Raw genomic sequence first — 10,303 nt, 5'->3', positions numbered from 1 at the left:
CATGATTTCTGATAAGTTGAAATTCTTATTCTCTGTTCTCTGTTCCCTATTCCTTTTATTGAAGCCCCTAATAAAAACGAATGTGAAATCAAAACAAAAAGCCCAGCAGGGTTACCAAAAATTTTCTAGGAACTCTACACACATCATGTTATCGCTTCCAACATGCGTGTCCTGAAACGAAGCAGGCGCCCTCATCATTAACGAGCCCGGTTTACGAATTACGGTTATGAGGTTATCATCGTCAGCATTGCGGACGTGAGAACTCAACATCGTCGTCACGTCACCGTCATCGTCGCCGCCGTCGTATCAGTCGCATCTTATATTGTCTTATAAGCGATGGAGTGCGAATAATCCCCGGCGACGATGCTGCGTAATGTCGATCGCTCTTCTCCACAGTCGGTTACCAATTACAGCTCGCGTCAAAGTCGAATTAGTGCCCGCCAGGCACGGCCTCGCGGAACGTCGGCCGCGTCGTTTTTACCGTCGTCGCCGCCACCACTCCGCCGCGTATGATTCATAAGGATCGAGCTCAGAGTTGTCTTCAGGTACGGCGGCAACGCGTCTCTCTCTTTCTGTCTCTTTCGCGTCTCTCTTTTAGAATAGTCTAAAATCTGGAAATTGAGCACTCTATACCATCTGTTCTACTTAGTCCGGAGAATTAATAGGCTTTAGACATTGAAATTTCGGACGAGCGCCGCGCAAATTCGGGGGAAATCGCAGAGTGATTACGCTCCCGCAGCGAAAATTTGCACAAAATTATGTGTACCAATGATATTTCTAATAGTACGTGACGTACGAACTATGACAGAATGTGACAGTTTCTGATTATTCGAACACATGGGTATGAAATCGTAGTATTATTGTTTTACAACGCGCAAATTGCTGAATATTTTATTATTGATAATTGTTTAAAATAGTGATTGTAGATAGTTCTGTGTCTTATATGTATCTTTCAAAGTAGAATTAATATTTTAATAAATGTGATTGATAATATATTAGTAACTATTTTTGCAAGAAATTTTGTCGTGAACTATTGTTATTTTTATTTTTAAAATGTATATATTATAAAAAGATATAATCTTTCTAATTAGAAAAAAGAAAATTTTGATATCTTGTAAAATGAAGGATTATGTCTTCCTATTCTTCTTCATTTCATTGGTATATTAATTTAATGTGTTTTGTAAAATATGAGCTGTATGCAATGCAAGTATTATGATGTAATATTTTGATTTGGTTATTAATTATTGTCAATTTAAATTAATAATTTTAGATAATTCTGTATCTTATATGTATTTTTTAAAGTAAAAAATTAATGTTTTAGTAAATATGATTATTATTAACTATTTTTGCAACAAAAGTTTGATAAATTATCATTTTTATTTTTAAAACTTATATATTAAGAAATGTAAGATATAATTTAACTAAAAGAAAACAAATTTTAATATCTTATAAAATAAAAGATTATGCCTTCCTAAGTTTCTACTTTTATTGATGCATTAATTTATTATATTTAAAAAAATGGGCTGTGTTATTCAAGCATTATGATGTAATATTTTTGTTAAAGGGACAAAAGCCAAATTTTATATATTCGGAGATGCTGGAAGTTGGTTTGCGAGTTGTTCGTGGCCAAGATTGGAAATGGGACGATCAAGATGGTGGAGAGGGTCATGCTGGGACAATAGTGGAAATCGGTAGACCTCCCTCTGCAGGGAACTCAACTTCTAGTCCAAATCCCACCGATCGGACACCAGACAAGACAGTCATCGTACAATGGGATCATGGCGCTAGGAGTAATTATAGAATCGGTTATCAGGGTGCTTATGATTTGTTGGTGTTTGACAATGCAGCCGCTGGCGTCAAGCACTCCAACATCATCTGCGACGGTTGCAAAAGACATGGGATAATTGGTATCAGGTGGAAGTGCACAGAATGTTTTGACTACGATCTCTGCACACAGTGTTACATGGCCGACGTACATGAGTTAACTCATACTTTTGAGAGATATCAAACAACAAATTCTGTAGGGTAAGTGTTTACGATTCTAATGAAATTTGTATTTCTCATTCTGACTATCTATAATAATAGTATAATTACAATTACATTGAGTGCAGAGTTCGTCTAGAGCCAAGAGAAGGCTGCACAAAGATACCTCTGAAAGGGATCTTCATAGGAGCAAAGGTCATTCGCGGACCTGATTGGGAATGGGGAAATCAGGATGGTGGACGTGGTATTTACATTTTATTTAAATTAATTGAATTATATGAATTAATTGAATTATATTATATAATCATGAATTACATAATCACCATCTAATTTCTTTTGAATATTTCAGGGAAAACCGGCAGAGTCATGGACATACGTGGATGGGACAACGAAAGCAGTCGATCTGTCGCAACCGTTACATGGTCCACGGGTAGCACTAATGTCTATCGATTAGGTTTCAAAGGTTGCGTGGATCTGTGTTACGTGGAGGAGGCTAATGCTGGCATTTACTACAAGGAACACCTTCCATTACTCGGTCAACCGGTCTTGACTGTATCAGATAATGGAAATGGCACAACACCGACAAAGAGTGGTGTCACAGGCATCACGTCTAGTCCTCATCCTCTAATGTTTAACGTCGGTGACAAGGTGAAAGTTTTAATGGAGGTCGATACGTTAAAGGAGATGCAAGATGGTCATGGCGGATGGAATCCGCGTATGGCCGAATACATAGGAAAGGTATTTCATAAAAATGATCATTTACAATCGTTAACATTAATTAATGTCAATTGAAGTTTAAATTTTGCGATACACGATGCATTTTTTCTGCTTTAGTAAATTATTAAAAATTTTACGTTCTATGTGATGCAATTGTAGTAATTTGCTCTAAAACGCAACCAATTCAGAAAATGCATTGTGTGCCGCTTAATTTTGGATTTCTTGGATCTCTGTTTTGTCTTTCTAGATAGACAGAAAAAAATTTCAATTAATATTGATTAGCAGTTGTTATTGTATATGAGAGATATGTTTAATATATTTAATTAATACACAAGTCAATACGTTTAACATATTTAATGCGTATCGTATAATTTAACTTTCTAACTTCTTGAAATCTAGATTGGCATAGTACATCGAATTACGGATAAGGGAGATATTCGTGTGCAGTACGAAGGCTGCCACAATAGGTGGACTTTCCATCCAGGTGCACTGACGAAAGTTACCGCCAAGGATGGATTTTCTCTTGGTGATATAGTCCGCGTGAAAAGCGATCTAGCTGCCGTGAAACAATATCAACGTGGCCATGGTGAATGGATAGACGTAATGAAAAATGTTAGTTGGCAATTTATATGCTTGTTTTTAATTTAGTACAGCTATATATAGAAGTGACAGACATTTGATATCGGATATACTTGTCGCAGGCTCTAGGAAAGACTGGGAAGGTAATTAAAATCTATTCCGATGGCGACTTACGTGTGGCGTTGGACATACATGGTCATACATGGACATTTAATCCGTTAAGTGTTGTCCCGGTATCTTCTGGCACAAATGCTACGGCTGCCACGCATGATAATGTAAATAAGAGTAGAGATCATTCGGGTATGTTTATTTTTATTATATATATGAATTTTTGTTAATAATAGAATGAAAAAAGATGCCAAATTTAAAGTTAAATTGATATCAAAGGGAGATTAATTTTTATTATGCTGTGTGAAAAACAAGACCATCCGTTATAATTTATTCTTGTAGTCGATGGTACCGATAGTGAAGTGGAAAAGCTATTAAGGGATGCGGCTAGAGGTGAAGCTGGAGTGGATGCAGTACGAGAATTCCTGAAGAAATACCCTGGCAGAGTGGACGCGTGTGCTCCTGGCGGTGGCAGAAAAACGTGCTTGCAAGTGGCCGCTCACCAAGGTCAGCGTGAGCTCTGCACTCTTCTTCTGGACGCTGGTGCTTCTTTGCGTGCGGTTGATGAGGACGGAGATACGCCTTTGCATTATGCGGCATTCGGGTATGTTGGAAATTGTTGCCGCATTTTTTGCAAAATTAATTATATTGTTCTCTCTTTTGATTAAACAGAAATCAGCCAGAGATAATGGATCTATTATTATCGCGAGGTGCAGCTATCAACGCCGTTAATAACGGCAGATGTAGTGCTTTGCATGTGGCAGTTAATAAGCAGCATGTGCAATGCGTGAGAATTCTATTGCGTTATCATTGTGACGTCAACCTCCAAGACTCGTACGGCGATACAGCATTGCACGACGCGATAGGAAAGGATGCGCTAGATGTGATCGACGCGTTATGCGCCTGCGAGAAGGTTGACTTCACGCTAAGGAACAAACGAGGTTTCAATATCTTGCATCATGCCGCACTCAAGGGCAATGCTCAGTATGTGTATAAGATACTTAACAAGTATAATCTCATAGCGATCATGTCTGCATAGTAATAACTTGGCCGTACTTAAGATTCATCTGGTTCATCTAATTTAAATATAAATAAAGTGCCTATATATTATCTAATTTACTTTGATCCTATGAATTTGCAGTGCAACGGAGAGGCTGGTTGCGCGCGCGCGTCACTTGGTAGATGTGAAAAAGGAAGATGGATTTGCAGCATTGCATCTAGCAGCGTTGAATGGACACAAGGAAGTTGCGGCTATCCTTCTCTCGCAGAATGGTGGCCGCGCCAAAGTGGATCTGTGCAACAATCGGCGGCAAACGCCGTTGCATTTAGCAACTTCGCAGGGACATTGGTCGCTCGTTGAGTTGCTGGTGCATCACAATGCGGATATCGGCAGCACGGATGAGGACGGCGACACTGTGTTACATATCGCGATAGCAAAGAGCCCGAATCAACAAACTGCTGTGCCTACACCCGAAAGTAGTCGGGATTCACCACTTTTGTATGCTGTATGTTGTCCAAATTCTTGCTTTTGAATTAATCTTCTCTCTCTTTCTCTCTCTCTCTCTCTCTCTCTCTCTCTCTCTGTCTCGAAAGACATAGATGTACGGTCACAACTTCTCGCAATGCATCATTTTTTTTTAACTTCAACAAAAGATCTAAGATTGCTTTAATTCATAAAACAATTATGATTCATTTTCAAGAAAATTATTAAGTTATCAAATATAAGACAACGCAACACTCTTTTTCTCTTCTCCTAGGCGGAGAAGTCACTCTTTCTTTCTTTCTTATTTCTCTAAGAAGAAAGTTAAAAGGGATTGAAGCATCGCAAAAAGTTGAGACGTTGTGAAACAGAGGTAATTAAATAAAGTTCCTTCATTATTTTTGCAATGTAGTTTCTATTTATGTTTTTTCTTAAATTGAAATTGAAACTTTTAAAATTATTATGTATATCTATTATGTATATATATTATGTATATATATTATGATTTGAGAAGAAAAGAAAATGAAAAAAGAAAGGATAACTTATCAGTTCATCAGTTCTTTTCTAACGAATATTTTCTTCTTTTGAACAGATCTGGCAGAACCTGGCAAGGCAAGGCGCAAAGACTGAATTAGCATTAGCTTGTTTTTTGGTAAGCGTGGACAGGAGTTGCAAACTTCTTGAACAAGTCAGAAACAACAAGGACAAGACGGCGCTTGATCTTTTGGAAAGCAACCCACAGGCTGCCCTGCTCGCTGATCTTTTACGCTCTTACAAATACCAAAGTCATAGCACGCAATTAGAGTAAGACAAGATATGAGTGTTCTAAATGATCCGCAAGTCGAAATGTAAATTTTGAAACGTAACTTTAAATTGATTTTACGTTTTGAAAACTGATCTTGCAATGCGCTTTTGGAATCACTTAATTGATTTAGAGTTTATCAACATACAATGTAAAATATAATTCGTTTTACAGAATAGAGAACAATCCATCGCCTGGTTATGTAGAGCCACCTGCGTACCGAATAGATAATATATCGCAGTCGGAAGGATTGCATGTTGCGAAGAAGAATATAACCGGTTCTGGCGATGCGGCAGAATGTCGGGATTGCTCGGGGATCATAGAAAACACAAAACAGGAGAATCGAATTGATCCTAGCAGTAGCGTTACGCTTGTTGGGTGTGCACGTTGTGGCCATACACAAACAATTCCAGGTATATGATTTTTTTTATTGATCTCGTATAAATTGATTAAATTGATCAAGAAATCTTGGTAAAATTGATTTCAAGGAATTATTAAGTATTTTCTGTATCAATATTTCACAAATATATTCTGTATAACAAATTATAAGAAATCTTGTGGAAATCATACGAATATGTTTTATATTATTTTTCTAGATGGTCAGTTGGCGACAGGTGAAGTCTCTATAGCCAATTCGGAGGATAAATCGAAGGACTTATCTTTAGAAGGCAAACGAAAGGAGGAGATCAGTGACAAGGAAAAAGAGAAGGACAAAGATCTAGAACGGCTACGTTATTTGGAAACTAGAGTCGCGGATCTCGAGGAGGCGAATATGTGTAGTATCTGTATGGAACGTCGTCGTAACGTCGCATTTCTTTGCGGACATGGCGCGTGTGAGCACTGTGCCGCTCCATTGAAGACTTGTCACATGTGCCGCAAGACGATCACAAAAAAGATTAATTTATATTAGAAGTTCGATCAATCACCATACGTTTATATCGGAATTGATTTCCACGCGGTATATACAGCATGTGTCACGAGAGGAAAAGTCGATATCAGTGATAATAATAGTTAAATAGTCCTTAATGTCCAAATTTAAACAATTTAGATTACGCAGCCAGAACGAGAGACAGAGGAATTTCTTTACTCGCTATGTCGCACGATTCCTTTCGAGACATTCTGTTTGCCCAACAGAAAATTTTGTCATTCGCCATGTCGGCGTAGGAAAATGTTCATCAATTGATCGTAACGACGCGTACGTTACGTTTCGTGCTGATGAAATTAAACTGCCAAAATGTACATTTTATTTTCGCGTATAGTATGAAAGGGAAAAAAATGAAGCTCTCTTATATTGCATTAACGTCGTGCCATAGCGAGATAGGTTTGCGCACAACACGATAATCGTGTTTGCCTGGACACGAGATATTTTGATCTTTTGTTATTTCTTTATTTTTCTCGGCAATTAGTTAAATCGATTATATTAAAAATTAATTAATATCAGTACCGAAGAGGGGGGGCGGGGGTGATGTCTTGTGTCTTGACAAACACGCCCGACGTACGATTATATGTACATCGTTTACGCTTTCCTTCCTCATGAATCGGCGTTTTCGCCTGTGCTTTATCCCGTCCATTTTTTATTCATGTTTAAAGAGAGCGCGGATGACGAGCACTGAAAGAGCGAACTTCTTATCTTAACGTAGGAAACATGCGCGATCGTGTTTATGCGTTTATATTATAACAATCACCAGAAGCTCGTAGAAACATTCGTACATATCGCTACATTATTGCGAGAAGAAAAAAGAATACTGTTTCCACATGTTCGAAAATTGTCCGAATTCCTGTTGCTTCCACGCAGTAAAAGGGAAGGGGGCACATTTTAGATAGTAAAATTTTTTAGACTTTTTAAAATAGATTTTTGCTGAAAAACTTATATTGATTAAGTTTCAGCCATTTTTTAAAATATATTAATAATATAACTTGGAATTTTGTTACTTGATATGTGGCAAAATTCGATATTTGATATGGATTAAATATTATCATGAAGGAATGTTTTCGATGTTCAAAGAAATGTTTTGTTAAAAATGAGTAAAAGTATCTTTTGATAACTTAGTATTCAAATTGTGGGAATCGGTAAGGTGATGTTTAATGTATCCCCTTTTCTCCGATCATGTTCGCATCGTTCTGCGTAACGAATAACACACGCTAAAGAGAAACATACAGTCTTAGCCAAGTTTTCTAGGTAGAATAATTGTACTCGTTTGTATAAAGTGATTCATTTGTGATCGAATGTGACAGCAGTGGAACCAATTAATTTTAAGCGCGCTTCCCGTCATGAACGCATTTTCAAACAAAAGGAAAGCAATGCGTTCGCATGTAATAAAGAAACTGATTATTGAGGTACAAGAGAGATTATTGAGATACAAGCTTAATTATTAACGCGAGAATCTATTTTTTGGTGATTCTCAAATTATCAGAGAAAGAAACTCTATGGATGTGTGATTTCTAGAAGAATTTTTTTTCCATCAGTATTAAAGTCTTGCCTTTCTACTCAATACAACGAAAAAAAACTTGTACTCGAGGTACTGCGTAAAAAGTTGTATGTAACACGAGTCGCGTAAATGAATATATCAGAGGATTCTGATCAATCGATTTTTACATCGGTTAGCATAATTTCTACACTGGTGACTGGAGAAATCAAAAATGATTTTTATGGGTTATTGTACACTGGGGCGAGAGCGGTCCTTTCAGGGTAACACATCACGAATTTTACGTTCATGAGGAGAAACGTACAATTTGTGATAGTGCCAATTTGATTTCGTCAGGATGATATTAATTTTCTTCCTTTTTTACCCCACTCTTTCTCCCTTTTTTATAATAATAGCCATATTGTCGTTTTAGATATATGCGGCGTATATATTACGAAAGATGTTATATTACGATAAAACTACAGCGTTAAGATAAATCTTAAGCGTCGATAGATTTCTACAATTGTAATTTAAGGCATAATTTAAATAAACAATTTGACGGTAAATGAACTTTAATGTACCTTTCATATACGTTTTTTTTCCTTTAAACTTTATGGAATAATGCGAGAAATTTCTCTTTCACACTACTTGTTAAGTTATTGATAAAAATTATAATATTATAGATACGAAGCGGTAACAAGAACAAATTCATATAACGTAGACACCAGACATCTCACACAGTCAAACGAGAAGCGTAAAATAAACTTGTCCTTAACTTAGCAAGCAATCTTATTTATTTTGGTACTCGATAAAGGTTCCGATAGTCGTATATTACAATATTGAGCCAGTTTTGCAAAAATTGTAATAGCGATATACTAATGATATATAATAATGTAATAATGGTAATAATATTTTCTTTTCCTAAAGTAAACCTAAACGCAATGTATTCTATTAATAGTATGTGTATTATCTGTAGTACCTAATTAACTTAAACTTAAATCGTGGGGCCGTAGCACAACGTGCAATACGATCACGTAATGCATTTTATCCGTGTTAAAATCGCTTTCTTCAATTTGCGTGGATCTTATCTCCTTCCATATCGTCTCTTCGAAGAATAATGCATGTGAAATCCTGATAAAGGGTAACCAAGCATCAAGATGTAACTTATCAGAGATTAAGAAATATTTCATCATGTATCGTATGCTTCATAAGAACTAAACATACTATTTTCAATTCGATATTGAATCGCTTTGCGTCTTATTTAGATACATGGTTTTCCCTATTTTTGGATCTATACATCACATACAACGTAAAAAATAATCTTTCATTCCTTTTGTTTCTTTCTTCCATTTTTTCATCCTTTTTATTATTCATTTTCTTTTTATTATTTTTTTTTTTAGTAATTCATAAACGCGATCAAGATGATGTAGTTACGAAAATAAATAATACAGATTTCTCTGGAATATTGATTGAATATTGATACATATCGAAGGAAGAACAAATGCATAGGAAAGATACTGAATAAAACGATATTTTTGTGTTTCGTCAAATTGTAAAGACAATTGAATGAAGAAAACACAAATCTTCGTTTTGTTCACTTTACTCTTATTTAGATTTTATTCTTTTACATTGTTACTTTATATTTCATTCGTAAACGAGTAAAGTGTACACTATCAATATACAAACATTGCTGGTAATTGACGAAATCACCTAAGATTTTTAAATGAAAAATACTCTAACGCGTACATCATTCGCATATGCGTTAGTGTAATTTTAATTCGAAGAAGACGTTGGAAAGTGCACTTGCTACTTACAAAAACAAATTACGATAATTTATATCAATTAGGACGCGAAATACAACTTTGCACTAATTCCGCCGCGCGCGAGTTACCGTGACATTTCTTTTTTTTTCTTATTTCAAGAATAATAGCAGTTTCATGTAAAGTGTACAGCAAAACGCGAGATTTATTGTTGCTTTTCTCTCGCAACTTCTACGAGTAATTAAAGTTCTATTCGCATCTACGTATAAGACTTCAAGTGCCCGATAGCGAAAGAATTGTCAAGAGAGAGCGAAGTAAACGCGCACAGACGAAACTATGGCGATCCTGCCTCCCATTTCTTCCCTTGAACGCGTGCAGCGTATTTATCGGCGAGTTTTACTTCTAACAGGAATTCCTTCCTTAACAGGATTCCTTAATAGGTAGCCTTAATAAGAGCTTTTGCTCTCTA

At 36.2% G+C, this 10,303-nt stretch overlaps 1 protein-coding gene across 1 annotated transcript; it reads left to right on the top strand.

Annotated features, from left to right (window-relative positions):
• Positions 1-509: 509 nt before the first annotated feature.
• Positions 510-6,579, top strand: LOC105622110 (E3 ubiquitin-protein ligase MIB2). The gene is made up of 12 exons (XM_012203542.1): positions 510-545; positions 1,565-2,025; positions 2,112-2,227; positions 2,333-2,721; positions 3,100-3,312; positions 3,402-3,579; positions 3,730-3,991; positions 4,060-4,371; positions 4,529-4,892; positions 5,460-5,671; positions 5,844-6,082; positions 6,266-6,579. Exons 1-12 carry the CDS (start codon positions 510-512, stop codon positions 6,577-6,579), a joined length of 3,096 nt encoding a protein of 1,031 aa, XP_012058932.1.
• The last annotated feature ends 3,724 nt before the right edge of the window (positions 6,580-10,303 follow it).

Source organism: Atta cephalotes (genome assembly GCF_000143395.1).
Source record: "Atta cephalotes unplaced genomic scaffold scaffold00040, whole genome shotgun sequence".
Lineage (NCBI taxonomy): Eukaryota > Metazoa > Arthropoda > Insecta > Hymenoptera > Formicidae > Atta > Atta cephalotes.
Note: the sequence above shows the minus strand (reverse complement) of the source record. Positions and strands in the feature narration are given on the sequence as shown.

Excerpts from the sequence above, each read along its gene's own strand:
- LOC105622110 (XM_012203542.1), top strand. The coding sequence starts at position 510 with ATGATTCATAAGGATCGAGCTCAGAGTTGTCTTCAG. Across the intron at positions 2,228-2,332 it reads AAATCAGGATGGTGGACGTG|GGAAAACCGGCAGAGTCATG; the intron begins GTATTTACATTT and ends TGAATATTTCAG. Across the intron at positions 3,580-3,729 it reads TAAGAGTAGAGATCATTCGG|TCGATGGTACCGATAGTGAA; the intron begins GTATGTTTATTT and ends TTATTCTTGTAG.